The 18,117-nt window shown below is 38.9% G+C and overlaps 2 protein-coding genes across 3 annotated transcripts in view; both read right to left on the bottom strand.

The window, feature by feature from the left end:
- The window catches only part of RAB21 (RAB21, member RAS oncogene family), a 99,730-nt gene extending 90,009 nt beyond the window's left edge, over nucleotides 1-9,721 (bottom strand). For both annotated transcript variants that reach the window (XR_007456736.1, XM_049625981.1), the window contains exon 1: nucleotides 9,288-9,721. Coding sequence is in view for 1 of the 2 variants with exons in the window: in XM_049625981.1 (XP_049481938.1) it covers nucleotides 9,288-9,437 (150 nt within the window). In the remaining variant the exon portion in view is untranslated. The remainder of the gene's footprint in view (nucleotides 1-9,287) is intronic.
- A 7,398-nt stretch (nucleotides 9,722-17,119) lies between these two features.
- Nucleotides 17,120-18,117, bottom strand: part of TMEM19 (transmembrane protein 19) — a 43,573-nt gene continuing 42,575 nt past the window's right edge. The window contains exon 6 of the mRNA XM_049625974.1: nucleotides 17,120-17,503. Within this exon, the coding sequence (XP_049481931.1) occupies nucleotides 17,331-17,503 (173 nt within the window). The 3' untranslated portion in view covers nucleotides 17,120-17,330. The remainder of the gene's footprint in view (nucleotides 17,504-18,117) is intronic.

The following is an 18,117-nucleotide window of genomic DNA, read 5'->3' as shown; positions in this document are numbered from 1 at the left end:
TTTTTTGTCATGAGTTTTGTGAGGATTTCTCAATAGACAGGAATCAATTAGAGCTGATAAAGCTCCATCCTTTCCCTTTTTACCATTTCCTCGGAAACTTACCACCACCTTCCCATGGTGAGTTTAAGGGACAGTGTTGAGTCTCTCCTAAGGAACCCTGGATATACAATTTTATGGAAAGCTGCTCATCAATATTGATTATAAAAGAAAAAAGGAATAGCCTAAGTGTCCCTCAGTATGCAACTTTTAAAAGGTACACAGACAGCCCATCCATACAGTGAAACTCTACACTTTTATTTCTACTACTATTGCTAATACTAGCTAACAATTACCAAATGCTTACTTTCCACCAAGAACTGTGCTGAGTACTTTTTATAAGATCATTCATAAGCTTTTCCTTTATAAAAGTTAGGGAACCATAATCTACAACTAAAAATCTCTAAGTGTTATTTTTGTATCCAAGGGCCTCCACAATTGTCCATGTCCATAGCTTCTAGTATTTTTCCAATTACTTTCCAGCTTATATGGTTTATATACATTCCTCCAATTCTGCTTGCCCATAAAATTCCCCTCTAATTTGGATGTACTTTTTTCTCTATTTGAATCCCATCTATCCAAGTCCAGTTCATGACCCAAACTCTTCTTCCTTGAATTTTTAAGCTTTCTCATACCACCCATACAACCCACAATGAGTTTCTCTATCCTGAAGAATTACAGGGAACCTAATCTTTAATATATACTATATACTGCCTTGCTTATATTGTAAATTACCTTTTCATGGGTAGAAATATGTCAACTAGATTACACATTTTTATTTAACATGCTCATGAGGCTTACAATGAAATGGTCAGTATTCTAAGAGCTTTTCAATATTAACTCATTCAATGTCATAGTACGCTGAGTTAGATATAATTATCCAAATATTACAGATGTCGGAACTTAAGACACAGGAAGGGTATCTTGCCCAAGGTCACATAGGAAGTGACAGAGTAGGATTTGAAATCCAGGTAGGCTGGCTCCAGACACGACTCATAACCACTATGCTAACATATCTTCCACACTGAGATCTGAGATAATACTTCTCTTATGGAAAAGGCAGAAGCCAGGGCTGACACACAAATACAACAGACATACAAATACTGTTATTACAGATAAACATATCTACAATGTACCTGGATAAATCGATGAAGGTAAAACTCAATTTATGAAGAGATGTGCTTCTAAAAGTTTCCTTGTAAATGTAATTATTTTATTTTGTATTTTTTAACTTTTTTTAAACATTTTTATTTATTTTTGAGACAGAGAGAGATGGAGCACCAGCAGGGGAGGGGCAGAGACAGAGGAGGAGACACAGAATCTGAAGCAGGCTCCAGGCTCTGAGCTATCAGCACAGAGCCTGATGAGGGGCTCAAACCCACGAACCGTGAGATCATGACCTGAGCCAAAGTCACTGCTTAACTGACTGAGCCACCCAGGTGCCCCAAATCTAATTACTTTAACTCAAATATCTACTATATTATCCAAGGATCCTCACTAAATCTTTTTTTTCTCCTTCATAATGAACTACTTAAATCCCACTATATGGAAAATTCCTCGTGTAATATAAATTGTCCCATCCCATTTTATATATATTCTAAGTTTGTAATATGGTACAGACATTTTCTTAAAGAACAAATATCATCTGTTTTAAAAGCAAATACAATTAGATTGGAAAATAAAGGTGAAAGATTTTACATAATATCAAGATGGAATAGCAAAAAATTAAAAGGCTGACATTTGTCTTATCTTTTTTAACCACCTCTATGAGGCATACTTAATTTGGGCAGACCACTCAGATGCCACTTGTAGTTATACTTAATCTAGGGCAGCGGTTCTTAATTCTGTTACATGAATGTGTAAGGGAGAAATGATCACGGGACTTCTTTGAGAATCTGATGAGAGCTATGAACTGATTTACTCCCAAGAAAACCGCTCACATACACATACCAAAAAACAATTTCACACACTTAACCCAAGGGATTTCTAAATCCCTGGCAACATCTCAGTGAAGAATCCCCAGTCTAGAAAGGGGAAGGGAAAGTGGCATTACAGTATCAATTCAAAAGGTTCTAGAAATATAGGAAGAAAATAAATAGTACATATATACTGTGTGCCAAACACTAAACTGGGCTTTCTCATTTACTCTTTGTAACAACCGTGGGAAGTAGCTATTTTACAGCCATTTTACAGTTGTGAACCCGAGATTTAAAGAAATACAGTGACTCACTCAAGGTCAGACAACTCATTTGGGTGCTGCAGTGGGTAGAAGCCTGTCTGACTCCACAGTACTTTTTCCATTGCACAAAGCTGTTTATTCTAGAACATACACATTCCTAACCTGGCACTCCTCCACGTGGGACACTAAGTGTTCCCGGATACCAACTCAACTCACAAAAGTATTCCCAGGGTAGGCACAAAGTAATGAGGATCAGAGTAATGGTAGATGTCCCACCTTATTCCTCCAAACCCTGAGTTACGGCACCACTACTTATAATTCCAATGACCTCATCTTCCAAACTTTAGGGGTATTAAATCAACAATTTCATTACCTGAGGCACACATCCATCATTTGCACCTGATACTTATTTACCAGACATCTTATCCAAAAGCATAGTGGATATTTTTTTTTTTAATCTCTATTAAAAAAAAAAAAAAAGAATTATAGGGGCGCCTGGGTGGCTCAGTCGGTTAAGCGTCCGACTTCAGCCCGGGTCACGATCTCGCGGTCCATGAGTTCGAGCCCCGTGTCGGGCTCTGGGCTGATGGCTCAGAGCCTGGAGCCTGCTTCCGATTCTGTGTCTCCCTCTCTCTGCCCTTCCCCTGTTCATGCTCTGTCTCTCTCTGTCTCAAAAATAAATAAACGTTAAAAAAAAAATTAAAAAAAAAAAAGAATTATAGAAAATAATAAGAAAAATTGTATCTGTCTTTTCATAACTTAATCATTTTTTTGTATTTGTTGTTGTTATTAGCCAGATCACTTGCTGTGCTTCCTAATCGCTGGCAAAGTAATATACCTAAAGCAGCAAAGTAACTGAATTGTAGGCAAATACTTTCCTGTCTTTATTATCTTTTAAGTTCAACATACCTTCATTAGTGTGTCTGTGTGTGTGTGTGCATGTGTGTGTGTGTGTGTGTGTGTGTGTGTATAAAACGAAACACTGACATTATTTTTGTTACAGTCACTAACACTGTTTCAGACTTAAGTGTTTAAAGTATCTATTACTTAATATGTAAGTACTAAAGGCATAAAAAGATTCAGGCAGATAATTTATAAAATAGTCCTCTGTAGCAAGGCAATAAAAATTAGCTATCAGAACACTAAGCTGCATTGCTACAATGGCAATCATTATCACAACATACAAATGTAACAAATTAACATGTTATGTCTTAAATTTATACAATGTTGTATGTCAAATGTATTTCAATTAAATAAAAGAAAGAAAACTAAGCTGGCTGCTTGAATACTTCATTTCTTGTCCTTAATTTCCATAAATACAAGAATCATAATCAGTTTACAGTCCAAGTGACTACTTTGAAAATAAGAGTCAAAAAGTTACTTCTCAGGAGTGGCTCAAAACACAAAACAGAAAATGGCAATCAGACATTATATATTAGGAACTTAAAACCAAAATTCAGAAAAACTATTTTAAGAAAAGAAAATCACCCACCCTCCATAACCTACATGTATCTAGTAAAATGCCAAGAGGGGGTGACATGAAGATTTCAACTATTGTTATTTTATAAAGATAACGTAGGGCGCTTGGGTGGCTCAGCCCATTAAGCGTCTGACTCTGGATTTCAGCCCAGGTCAAGATCTCATTCTCATGAGATCAAGCCCCCCATCAGCCGTTGAGCATAGAGCCTGATTAAGATTCTCTCTCTCTTCCCCCCGCCCCCACCCCCGTCCCTCTCCAAAAGATAATGTAAATGAATTAACTGTTCAACACTGGTGTGGCTTCCAGAACTACTTGGAAGATGTTTCAGACATTCAAAACATTAATCTTACAAGTAAGCAAACCAAGATTCCTAGACTAGAGACTATGACGCCAAGTGTAAAATCAACTGCTAGAATCTGAATGCCAAGTTTTGCTCAGGAGGTTAAGGTGCATGGGGGATAAAAGTAGTAGACTTCAAGTTTAAGAAAACACGTACACCATTACCATTTGTGGGACCTCAGAAATTGAATACAAAGCTTAGTTTCTTCATTTGCCAAACTATCAGGATACTATCTGCCTAGCCCACCTTACAGCACTGCTTTGCTCATCAAGTGACAGCCACCTACCCGACTACACAAGGCAGACAGGCGGAATTCGAGTTAGGATTCTAAAACGGAAAATGACTGATCGTTCAGATTATAAAAATGTTACTTTTTATATAAGGGACTGGTGGAAAGTGCCAGAAAACACTCTAAGTGCACGATCTGAAAACACCTTCAAATAAGGGGGGAAAGGGCATACAACGAAAGAAAAGGAAGTGATCACCAAAGAGAAAAGGTAGTTACAATCAAAATGGCACAAACATTTAAGAATAAAATCAAGAAAGCTAAACAATGGTCAAAGTACCTTATTCTTTATATTCCCCAGCTATTACAATGTTTGATATTTAACATGTATGAAATAATCATTGACTTTAATTGCTTAGGTTAATCATGTAAGAGAGCTTGGGGACTCATTATATAAGATCAAGTTTCCTGAGCTAGGTAAAAGATTTTGAGTTCTTAGAGAGCTCACCTACAAGATTATGTCTTAATTATTAGTAACCTAGGAGGAGCTCTGCAAAAAAGGGAGCAGTGCTAAAACACTAAAGCATGGCCAATGTCACAATTTTCTAGAAAGAAGTTAATTTCCAGAAAAGCCAATCCCAGCCAAAACTCTAGAATGAATAAGCAAATATATATGTATATGTATAGTAATAATAAATGTATATAAAAAATAACATATATATGTGTACATATATGATTATATTAAGTATAAAATTATAAACAATTTTAAAAGACAATGTAGTGATCTTTCAGAGACAGCATGGGTTCTCAAAATAATTCATTCCAATTGTTCAGTAAGCACTGGCTGGCTTGTTCAGTAAGCACTGACTCTTGATGTCGGGACTGTAAGTTCAAGCCCCATACTAGGTGTAGTGATTACCTAAAAATAAAATCTTAAAAAAAAAAAAAAACTAAACTAAAAAAAAAAAAAAACAAACCCTATAAGTGAGATTCTCCCATATTATAGATCAAGAGCCAGCTTACAAACGTTAGAATAACCTGCCAAGATCATAAAGGCTTATGAAGTAGGAGCCAAAATATGAAACCAAGTCTAACTTCAAAATCCTGTCCCTTTTAACCACATCATATGGCTTCCTAATGCAGAAACACAGTGTATCTTGTCTTCTGCAAGCATTTGACAAAGCATCTCATGATATCCCCTGTGGGCAAGACTGATGTAGCTAGGGCAAAAAGCTAGATTTATAATGCTGGAAGAACATTTTCATTAAAGGCTTTGTACCCACTAGTTAATAGCCCATAACAGTAAATCTCAGGCTGTTTTCTGTTTCCATTATCATTAATATGTACAACACTCCACCAGTAACTGTTTCTCACTCAAAGAGAAAGACTACGGCTCAAGCATAGTCTGAAAAAGCCCCACCCTAAGACTGCACAACTAAAGAAAAATACATCTCTGGTCACACATCACTGGACTATAATGAGACCTGCCGCAGAGCTTTGTCTCTCTTTCCCTCTGTCTCCCCTTTTCAAAGTCTTTATTAATGACCTGATGAAAACAATGAAGACATTCTTAGCAAATCTTCAGGTGACAAAGCTAAAATGAGTAGTTAACCCAGACAGTAGGGAACATAACCTTCTTTTTCTTTGCATGCCCAGAACCCAACCAAGTATCTGACCCACAGGAGCTCAACGTTTCTTGAACTTAAAATCAAACTTTAGAAGGACATTAACAGGCTTTAACCACTGGAGTAAATTTATCAAAGCCTATTTTAATGGTTCAAATACCTTAGGGACCCCCCCCCCAAAAAAAAAAAGCTATAAAAGAAAAAAGATTTTGAGGGATGTAATGCCTTTTTGGGGAGGGGGATTAAGACAGCAAGCCCAATATTAATAAATGTAGCAGCTGTCCACAAGCACATAGAATCTTTTCTATTTCAGTGTTGGAAAAGGATTCTCAATAGGGAAGGTGATAGCCTGTACTTTACTAAATTCAAAGCACACTTGGAATCATTTCTGCAGCTCAAAGAATTACATTTTAAGGAAAGAGGACAATGATTAAATAGTGAAATGGTTTAGAAAGATGTCATAAGAGATTCCTTTAAAGGAACCAGAGCTGTTTACCCAAAAGATAAGACCAAGGGATATGACAGCTGTCCTCAACTATCAGAAGGGATATCTTATGTGATCAAGATTCAGAGGACAGAACTGGAAACTACAAGGAAAACAGATTTTGGCTTTATACACAGAAAAATTTATTGAAAATTAAAACTGTCCAAAAATGAAATGGGCCATCTTAGACATAGTAAGTTTCCCACTTTCTGTACCAGTTCACCTCACCTCCAAGATGGTCAGACAAGAGTGAACAATCACTTGACTGAAATATTAAACAAAAGACTGAAACAGTGAACCATAAACTACCTTAGGTTTCCTTGGTCTCATAACTGTTTGAACATGATTGTAAGATAGTGTACCTTGCAAAACACAAAGTATGTCAAAAGATAGGTAGTAGGTAGTTCTGTTGAGAAAAAAAGAGGGACTCTTCCTCTGTTGTCTTCTGATGTTCTGATGCATGATTTCCTCTCCATTTAGAAATTAAAATTATACATGGTTGTTATTTAATAGGTCACAATTCTCTAAAAAAATTAAAATGAGAGGAACTGATATGTAAGAGAAAGAGATTAAATACTGCTTCCATACATTGGTATGCAACAAAATCCTCAATTCTACAATATAATCCAGACACTGTTTATGATAAGAGTTATATAAATACTAAAATCAGGACTGCTATGTTTTTGATACTGAAAATCTACCATAAACTTCATCCTTTCCAGTATAGTTGAAGTGGTCTCTAATATTTAAAAACCTTTAGGCTGCTTTTAGCTTCAAGGATGTTTTTGAAATGCATAATGAAGGTGCGATTTTTGGGTTGAAGGACTAAATTATCTTAAAGGGGGAGGCTCAATTATAATGATTTCCTCTTTTATGTAAGATTTGTAGCACAAAGATAACCACTAAAGGGGTGATTTACCAATATCCGGAGGCAGTGTGACTTACTTGCTCAAAATCCGTAGTCAGACCTGGGTTCAAATTTCAGCTTGGGTACCGTGCGTGACTTATGGCAAAATGACAGCCAGCAAATTATTCAACTTAACCAAGCCTGTTTCTTTGCCTGCAAAATGGGGCTAATAAAACTATCTACCACCTCAAAGGCTATAATAAGAATTAAATGACAGAAGAAAAGTACAGTACTCGGTACAGTAAGAATTCATTAAATGTTAACTATTGTTATTACTTTACCTAAATGAATTCCTAAGTTCCAAATAATCATAGGTATTTATCCTACAAATTCCCTTGATTTCACTAGCAACACTCAACAATAACTACTAAAATTGTGTAAGTGCTCTTGTACAAGGATGCAAAGAAAAAAAAAAAGGAGTTTCCTGACATTCACTTTTTCAGATATTGTGCTTTACGTAAGAGGAGTAAAAACAGGAGTAAAAATAGAACATGGAATCATCAGAGCATCCTTGTGAATTCTAGACTCAGTAGTTTAATAATAGCATCAAATATCAAATGTCACAACAATTAGGAGATTGTGTGTTCTATTAAATAGTGTCAATGTTCTTACACACTACACAATCACTAATGAAAGTCTATTGTGCAATTTGGGCCAGTAGTAAAGATGGAGAGCTTACAACAGACCAAGTCCTAAGTGATTTTACGTATACTTGTCTTGACAACCTTATGAGCTAGGTATTATTATTATGGCCATTTTAACAGACGAAGAAACTTCGGCTCAAACAGGTTAATTAACATGCCCAAGAACATACTAAATAGATAACAGATCACAGATAAATAGATGGAGGTGGAATATGAACCTGGACAATCAGGCTCAAAAGTACACTCGATTTATGGGGCGCCTGGGTGGCTCAGTCAGTTAAGCATCTGACTTCAGCTCAGGCAGGAACTCACCGCTTGTGAGTTCCAGCCCCGCCTCAGGCTCTGTGCCGACAGCTCAGAGCCTGGAACTTGTTTGCGATTCTGTGTTTCCCTCTCTCTTCCCCCTCACACTCTGTCTCTTTCTTTCAAAAATAAATAAACATAAGGGGAAAAAAAAGTACACTCGATTTTACTACCTGTAACTAAATGGAGAAAGTTAGATTAGTTGGATATTTTTTTCTAACACGTGCAAACTGATTTCTTTGGAAGAGGGAGGAGGCTATAACTGCCTCAAAGGGCTGGCTTCACTCCCAATCTATGATTACATTTTAACACTTTTCCTACCAACCTTAAGGTAACTGCAGAAGAAAGCCGGCCCTATGCTACAAGCAAAGAAAGTAAGTAGCAGCAGCAACGAAGCTGTTAGTTTGGGGACCAACTGTTGGCTAGTATTCACATGACATTTCCCAGTGCATGTGGGTCGACCGACCTCACAGTATGACTGCCCCTTAAGTCAGACCCATGCAGGCAGCAAGGAAACTGCGTAACCCACGCCCGCAAGCGGTCATTTCAAAAACCCTCCAAAGATGACTCTTTCGCCAATCAGCAGGTTACTCGAAGCCAGGACAAAATGGAACTTGCGTAAACACTTAGTCATCAGTAAGCGCTGAAGTTACAAAGCACCTAGGTTCGCAAAATAAAATCCGCAGCTAAGTTCCTAATTCCGAAAGAAAGAAAAAGGGCAGACAGTCAGTGACTGTAGGGTGAAGGCACCTAGGGCACAAGCGGAAGTGAATCAAAGGGGAAAACTAGCCAAGCGATGGGGACTCCACAATATGCGCAGCCACACGGGGGACTTTTCAGGGCCCTTCCACTCCCTTCCCAACAGCCTGTCCTTAACGTCTACAGGATGCCCCGACCCCGCGTGTCCCTAGGACGCATTCAGAAAAGCATTCCGAAACGAAGACGACGGTGACAGGCCTGAGATCTGTAAGCCCAGATCCAGGGGACCGTGGCAGCAAAGTCCTCACAGCCCCGGAGGGGTAGGGGCCCCAAGGCTCCACCTTCCGCTCCCTGGGGCCCGCACCTGCAGAGTGGTGATGTGCTTGTCGTTGAACTTGTTCTCGCAGTAGCGCAGCACCAGCGACGTCTTCCCCACGCAGCCTTCGCCCAGCAGCACCACCTTGAATGAGTAGGCTCTGCCCGCCGCCGCCCCTCCGCTGCCGGCCGCAGCCATCCCGTTTCCCCGCCGCCCGAGCCCTAGAGCTGCGCCGAGCTCCCCGCAGCCGCCGCAGCGCCTTCACAGCCGCGGCCGGCGCAGGCCCCTCCGCACCGACCCGTCAACCCGGGGCGCCGTCTCCACTCTCGCCTCCGGGCGAAGCCTGGAAGGGCCGAGGGAAGTCCGAGAATGAAGGGCCCCCCAGCCACCACGTCAGGCACCCGAGGAAAGGCGAAGAGCACTCCCTCTCCGCCTCCCTCTAATGGCGTCTCCTTCCTCCTACGTCACACTTCGGGTCACGTGACCGTCGCAGCCGCGGGCGGCCCCTGGGACTCGGCCCAGGAAAACGTGCCTGGACGTGGGTGGGGTTTCTGGAGCCTCTTCCCGGGGTGGAATTGGCTGTGACTGGCTCCGCGCAGTCTCCGGTTGAGTTAGGTTGTCTGCGGGTCACCACCACTCCGCAGTTGGTGGAAGTCTGCGGGATTAAGGGATAGATGACTTGAAGGAAGCCCAGCTCTGCTGGAATGTGGAAAGGCAGAACGTTATCGTTCGTGCCCAGGGAATGTTCACCAGGCTGATGACCCCTCACACCGGGGTCGCTGTAAGCCAAATCTACCAAGGTGCACTTCAATCTCTTGACACTCTTGGTGGGATTCCAAATCATAGCTGTTGAACTTCTTTCAGTTCCGCAGACCGTCAGGGCTCCTCATTTTTCAGGTCTCAGTTTAAACCGAAAAGGCTCGCCTCACCGCCCATTCTTGTCCCTTTGTCCATCCCTCTCCTTCTCCCCCGGCCCCCACCCCTAATTAGGTATTTCATGACACCGGTGTACATACCTTCTTTAGCAACACTTCACGGAAATTACTTCGCTGAGTATTTGTCTCTCAGTAGGCTGTAGATTTGTTAAGGGCAAGAACTGTGTAAGACTGGCCCACCTTTGAATTTCTAACTCCTGTTCCAAGCACATAATAGGAATTCTAGAGATACTTGGGAATGAATGAATGATACATCTTAAGCCAGTATGTCTTGGCTCCCCAGTTTTTCTGTCTTCCATGAAGCTTCTGACATTCCATATTGATTCCACCTTGAGAGAACTGACTTTTTGGATGATTGCTTATCTTTCCTGATCTGCCTCCCTCCTGTTTTATGAAACACACTCTTCTAAGAAACCACACAGGTGTTCTGAAATGTGGCAACTAGAAATCTAGTGTCACTCAAGCAAACATATTCTTTTTCATTAGACTCCTTTTCCACTTCAAACCTGATAGTCCATTCATTCAACAAATATTTGAAGGTGCCTACCATGTGCCAGGCACTGTACCGAACATGATACAACATCTCTATCATCAGGAGCTTACATTTTAGGGGTGCCTGGCTGTCTCAGTCTGTTGAGAATTCATCTCTTGATCTCAGGGTTCTGGGTTCAAGCCCCAAGTTGGGTGTAGAGATTGCTTAAAAAGAAAATCTTTTTTTTTTTTTTTAAAGCTTACATTTTAGCAGAAGACAAAAACAGTCAATTACATAATGAATGCTGTCATCTTGATAAAGCAGTTCAGAGTATCCTGCAAAGGTATATCGGGACTCAACCCATTTTGCATTCTAGAGTAATGCATGCATTTGGTTAGGAGTAATCTAGGCCAGAAGGGAGGATAGCTTTGCAAGTAGAGAGAACAGTATGTCCAACAGCGTTGACGTAGGAAGGAGCATCTAAAGTTCAGCAACTGAAAATGTGGTTAGAATGCAGAGAGGAAAAGAGCTCCAGATGAGACCTGTAAGGAAGCCAGGGGCCAATACTGAAAGAGCCTTTCAGCAATGAAGGATTTTAATCAAGGGGCTGACATAATCAGATTTAATTTAAAAAAAAATCACTCTGCCTATAATTTGAAAAATGGATTGGAAAGGATAACACTATAATCTGATGTGCTCTCTTCTGGGGGCTAGAACTGTGTCTTTCACATTTTTTAAATCTTCAGAGCTTGGAATGTAGTGCCCAAGTGCCCTTGGAATGTAATAAATAACATTTATTAATTACAACAAGTGAACACATAAATCTAAGCCTATAAAATACTAGGTTTGAGAAATGCTCTTGGACATATGGGGCTTTGTTAAACAGAATTGTCAAAGCATTTGCCATTTTAAGCATCTAGTACTAGTAATTAACAATAGAAAGAGGGGCACCTGGTGGGCTCAGTTGGAAGAGCATGGAACTCTTGACCTCAGTGTCATGAGTTCAAGCCCCATGTTGGGTATAGAGATTACTTAAATAAAAAAAACTTAAAAAACAAAAGGACAATAGAAAGAAAAATTGTTCTCTCCTGTGAACTTGCTATAGACTAAACCCATTTGTTCCTCCATTTGCTCATTCAACAATCTTTGCAGAGTGTCATGCAAGATGTCTCTGCCTTCATGGGGCTTGATCGTATTTTAGTGTGGGAGGCAACACAGTTACAAGTAATGTGTAGTGGCCATGTTTGATGCCAACCTGGCATCCATACCTCCTTCTGCTTTCAATCAGAATCTGGTCCTTGCTCAGGTATCCTCTCCTCTTGTGCAGCCCATATGCCCCTACCTTCTAGCTGGCTTTCTTCCCATTTTCCTGTGGTTCTTTCCAGCTTTCAGAGGCGACTATTCATGCATCTGAAGCAACAGTTCAGAGGCTTCGCAAAGGCAAACAAAACTGAGCTGTAATTGTAAGCACCGGCCACAATGGGGCACAAGCAGCTCAATGAAATTTACCAAGTTGGCTAGAGCACACCCAAGACTAACTCAGAAGTGCCTCAACATGAAAAAGAAAGAAACCATTGGGAGATTTTCTTCTGAGTTATAGAAAACGAGAATATTCCAAGAGACATGTAGTCTAGGAGAAGGGAGGAAGGGACAGTTTCCAAGGTGTTTATCCCTAAGGTGACAATATTAATTAAAAGTGTCTCAAAAAAAAAGTGTCTTGAGATATATATTTTTGTCAGAGAAGGAATTTAAGGGGCGCCTTGGTGGCTCAATCAGTTGAGCATCCGACTCTTGTTTTAGGCTCAGGTCATGATCCCAGGATCGTGATATTCATTCTCTCTCCCCACCCCCACCCCCCACCCTGCCCCTCTCCCCCTTTTGTGTGCAGTCCCTCTCTCTAAAATAAAAATTAAAAAAAAAAAAAAAAGAACAAGAAGAAGAAGGAATCTAAGCCAAACTTCGAGATTCTTACAACTTACCAATTTCCACTAAAAACATACACTCTCAATAGTTAAAAAGGTAGGACAAGAAGCCACTTTGTTTACTTGTGATGTGTATTTTATTTTATTTTATGTTTATTTATTTGAGAGAGAGAGAGCAAGGGAAGGGCAGAAGGAGAGGGGGACAGAGGATCTGAAGCAGACTTTATGCTGACAGTGGGAAGCCCAATGTGGAACTCAAACTCACAAACCAGAGAGATCATGACCTGAGCCGAAGTTGGATGATTAACTGACTGAGCCACCCAGGCTCCTTTGATGTTTATTTTATGTTTACATTTATAAATTGTATTTTGAGATAACCAGAACATGAAGTTGTATCAGATGAAAGTGTTTGTTTGGCATGATTGGCAATAGAATTGTGTACCAGCAATTTCTAAATTACTGAAAAGGTTCAGTTCAGAATGTTAGCAGTCTTGTTGAGTCAGGCCTGTATGCTTACTTCTTAAAACTAAATATCAGTAGTTATATAGAGCTGGAATTCTAAAGAGACTTGTCCACTTCAACTAGGCCTGAATGACTATACTTTTCCATTTTCTTGAGTAATAAATCAGTATAGTGATGGAAAAGTCTCTTACCAGAGAAACTGTTTTGCCCTGGTGAAATAATTTGAGTGCTCTTATGAGAGATTTGTGATTTTGGAGAGCTTTCCAATGGCCATGGATGCTCTAATGGGAAGTTTGTAAGTATATATATACTGAGGATTATAACATTCAGTCCCACTTGCTTGAGTGTTTTCTCCTATTGGCTACTCACTCCTGCTTGGTAAGTTCTCATTTAAAATCTTGCCATTCCTCTATGCCACTTTCTAAGTACTTCCTAGCATATATCATTAAATATTACAATTACCTATTTATTTATCAGTATTACAGCCATAAACCCTATGGTAGTAAAGATCTGTCTGCCTTGCTCACCATTCATTATACCCTGTGTCCAGAATAATGCCTAGAACATGGGAGATGTAAAATAAATACCAGCTCTCTTATGCCTTCGTTTTCAATAAATCTTTTTTTTTTCTTTTGTACAAACCTCCAATTCTTTGAGCCTCCATCTGCTGCTGACTCCCCAACCCTATTTGCGTATGTGTCCCTCCCTTGAATCATTTAGACTAAATTCCAGGTTGTGTGTAAACCCCATGAGGCTGAACCAAGAACAGCTACTGAGGAAAGAACATTTACAGAGGAGCTATAATGCAGAAAATTCACCCCCATCCCCAGTCCATCTATCAGCCCTCTCTTGGTCTCTCCATCCCCCCTACTTCTAACTCCCTCATACCCTTGCCTTCCCTCATCACCAGGCTTGGCCTCCATATTGAGCAACTAAACTCTTCTTTTACCAACATGCTTTATTGTCTTATATCCTTATATTCCTACTGCATCATCACAGAACACCACCTTTCAAGTAAACTGGAAAAATTCTCTGAGCCACCTGGATTTTGTGCATCAATACAAATTCATAGTCATTAATTTCATTCTCAGGGCTACCTATCAGTTCCTTTTCTTTTCTGGCTTCAGCTTCCTCCCATACCCTTTTATCACTATTAGGCTTTCCTCATTCTACTTCTGGTTCTAATTTGAGTTCTTCATAATATTTCCTTATTATTCTTTAGTGTCGGTACGTCTGTACTGATCTTCCTTTTATTCCTGATATTGCTTATTATGTATTCTTTTTTTTTTCTTGGTCAGGCTCACTAGAGATTTATCAATTTTATTTATGTTTTTTTCTAAGAATTGGCTTTGATTTCATTGATTTTTCTCAATTATTTTTCAGTTCTCAATTTCATTGATTTCTACTCTTTATTATTTCCTGCCTTCTGCTTGCTTGGATTTAATTTGACCTTCTTTCTCCAGTTCCTTAAGGTGGCAGCTTAGATTACTGAATTGAGATCTTTATTCTTTTTTATTACAAGTATTTATAATGGCTGTATCCACAAATTTTAATGTATTTAATAATAATAAAAATTAATGTATTTTCATTACACACGCACACACACACACACACACATTTTACATTTCCCTTGAAGCTTTCTCTTCTTTGAGCAAATGCGGTTGTTGTGGAAGGCAGAATAACATCCCTCTTTTCCTTCTCCCAGCCCGTAATTACTGGAACCTGTGAATATGTTAGGTTACACAACAAAGGGGCATTGCGGTTGCAGATGGCATTAATGTTGCTAATCATTTGACCTTTAAATAGTGAGATTATGTTGGATTATCCAGGCAGGCCCAGTGTAATCACAGGGATCCTTGAAAGTGGAAGCCAGAAGCAGAAAAGGAGATGTGACAACAAAAACAAGGTTAGAGTGATGATCCAGCATTGCTAGCTTTAAAGATATGGGAAGGGTATCATGAACTGAGTATGCAGATGGCACCTGGAAGCTGGAAAAGGCAAGTGGGGTCCCATGTTGTGTCCTACCTATAGAACTGTAAGATAATAAATTTATTTTACTTTAAGCCATTAAAATTGTGGCAATGTGTTATAGCAGCAATATAAAACTAATAGTTACTTATAAATGTGTCATTTAATTTCCAAATATTTGAGGATTTGCCATATCTTTCTGTTTTGGATTTATAACTTAATTGTCATCACTTAAGAACATCCTTCGTATGTTTGTTTAAATTTGTTTTAAATTGTCTTATGGTCAAGAATCTGGTCTTAGTGAACATTCTATTTATTTGAAAGGAATGTGCATTCTGTTGATGTTGGGACAAGTTTTTTTGTTTGTTTGTTTGTTTGTTTTTATAAATGTCAATTAGGTCAAGTGAATTGATAGAATTATTCAGATCTTCTCTATCTTTATATTGATTTTCTAATACTTCTATGACAAAGTCTCCAACCCCAATTGTGGATTTGTCTATTTCTCTTTTCAGCTCTATCAGTTTTTGTTTCATCTATTTTTGAAGCTCTGTTATTAAGTGCATATACATTTACTACTGTTAGACCTTCTTGGAGAATTGACCCTCTATTATTATGTAATACCCCTCATTATTCCTGATGTCAGTCCTTGTTTTGAAGTCTACTATGTCTGATAGTAATATAGTTATTGCAGGAGCACCTGGCTGGCTCGAGTGGAGAGTGTGACTCTTGATCTGGGGTTGTGAGTTTAAGCCCCACATTGCATGTAGAGATTACTTAAAAATAAAATCTTAAAAAAAAATCTATATAGCTGTTGTAATTCTTTTTTTTTTTAATTTTTTTTTTAACGTTTATTTATTTTTGAGACAGAGAGAGAGAGAGAGAGCATGAACAGGGGAGGGGCAGAGAGAGAGGGAGACACAGAATCTGAAACAGGCTCCAGGCTCTGAGCTGGCAGCACAGAGCCCGATGCGGGGCTCAAACCCACTGACTGAGAGATCATGACCTGAGCCGAAGTCGGCCGCTTAACCGACTGAGCCACCCAGGTGCCCCTGTTGTAATTCTTTTTAAACGCTGTACTGATTATTGTTTGTATGGTATATCTTTTTCTGTCTACTTTTAATTTATGTTTATGGGTTTCTTGTAAACAGTATATGGTTGAGTCTTGTTTTTGTTTTGTTTTGTTTAAATCTAGTCCGACAACCTCTGGTTTTTAATTGGTATTCCTGGTCTTAATTAAACCTACAACAGGTACTCTCAGTAAATGACTCTGCTGAGATCACTAAAACTAGGTCAACAGGTATATTCTTCCTCAACTTCCAACTCTCCTACCTAATAATAAAAGCTACAATTATTCAGCATTTTCTATGTACCATACTTCTATTTACATGTATTTACTAATTTAATTCCATTAACAATGCTATGAGGTGGGTACTATTAGTTTCTTTCCCAGTTTACAGAGAAGGAAAACCAAGATACAGAAAGGTTAAGTAACTTGACTGAGATCAGATTAAGAAACATTAGAGCCAAATTCCAAATGTAAACAGTATAGCTTTAGATAGTAATCTCACACTATATGGCCTCTCCATCTTTGAAGGAGTCTTCCACTTCAAATTCATTTTTAAATAAGATATCTTCATACATTATCTCCACTTTTTCAGTACTCAAACCACTCTGTTTCCATAGCACTCCTCAGGTATAATTAAAAATGATCGCAATATTGCAAAATCCAGTAGACATGTCTTAGTTACCTGTTTGGCTCTCTCTACTGTATTTGACTTTATTAACCACTCCTATCTAAACTGGATTAGGAATCTCTTTTCACAATGCTCCCATAACGCCCTATATATATTCTTATTTTTGCAATTATATAATATATCAAAATTAAATGTTCAGGAGCTTGTCTACTTACTATCTCATAAGGCCCCTGACATCAGAGACTGTTTCTTATTTTTGTATGCCCAGTGCACACAAAATGCATACAATGTGCCTGGCACATTGTAGGCATTTAAAAATATTTAGTTAAATCAATGAATTAATGAAAACCATTTACTGATGAGTATATTATTTTTTGTCACTTCTATGCAAGCAAACAAAAAAACCTCTCAAAGGCACAGATTTTGTGAGCTACATTATTTATTAAGATCGACTAGAAAGGAGATGAAGCTTGGCTGAAACGCAACCATTCTTCTCTTCCCCAGTGGAATCCCTTAGGATGCTGGGGGGGGGGGGGGGGGGGGGAGAAATTAACAAGATTTGTCTTCTTTATGTCCCTATAATGCCCCCCTAGTGTGGTTTTCATTAAAAAAACAACTTCCAGGGGCACCTGGGTGGCTCAGTCCGTTGAGCTTCTGACTCTCGATTTCTTCAAGTCACGATCCCAGGGCCGTGGTATCAAGCCCTGCATCGGGCTGTGCAAGGGCTCTGTGCTGACAGCCTGGGGCCTGCTTGAGATTCTCTTTCTCTCTCCCTTTGCTCCTCTCCACCACTCACACTCTCTCTTTTTCTCTAAAAAAAAAAAATTTTTTTTTAAATTTCCGGGAAACTGTGGATGTGACAGCATTAATAATATCTTTACTGCTTATATACCTAAGGTATTCAATAAAATACTTAGTAGAATTAATAAGAGATTAGTAAAGCGGCTATGTATCAAAGCAATATACTAAATTCATTAGGTTTTTCAGTTTTCTGGCAACAAGCACCTAGAAATAATGAGAAAAATATTCCATGTTTTATTCATAATAGTGGAAAAATATAAAATGCTTAGGAAAAATATTGATTAAATATATGAAATCTATAAAATTTTATTGGTAGGCATGATAAAAAAAAAGTTAGACCTGAAGATATGGAAGACACACTACATTCTTGGATGCGAAGTTAGCATTAAAATAACATTTTCCCCGAATGTAATATAAATATCTTTAAGTAAGCTCTATACCCAACATGGACCCCGAGACTCCATGACCCCGAGATCAAGAGTTGTATGCTCTACCAACTGAGTCAGCCAGGAGTCCCAGTAATGTATTAATTAGTTGTTACCCTGATTGTGTTTATTATAGAATTGGATAAAATATGCCTAACATATGGGAAGTTAAATGCTATATTTTAAACTTATTCTGGCT

Source organism: Panthera uncia, chromosome B4 (genome assembly GCF_023721935.1).
Source record: "Panthera uncia isolate 11264 chromosome B4, Puncia_PCG_1.0, whole genome shotgun sequence".
Classification (NCBI taxonomy): domain Eukaryota; kingdom Metazoa; phylum Chordata; class Mammalia; order Carnivora; family Felidae; genus Panthera; species Panthera uncia.
Note: the sequence above shows the minus strand (reverse complement) of the source record. Positions and strands in the feature narration are given on the sequence as shown.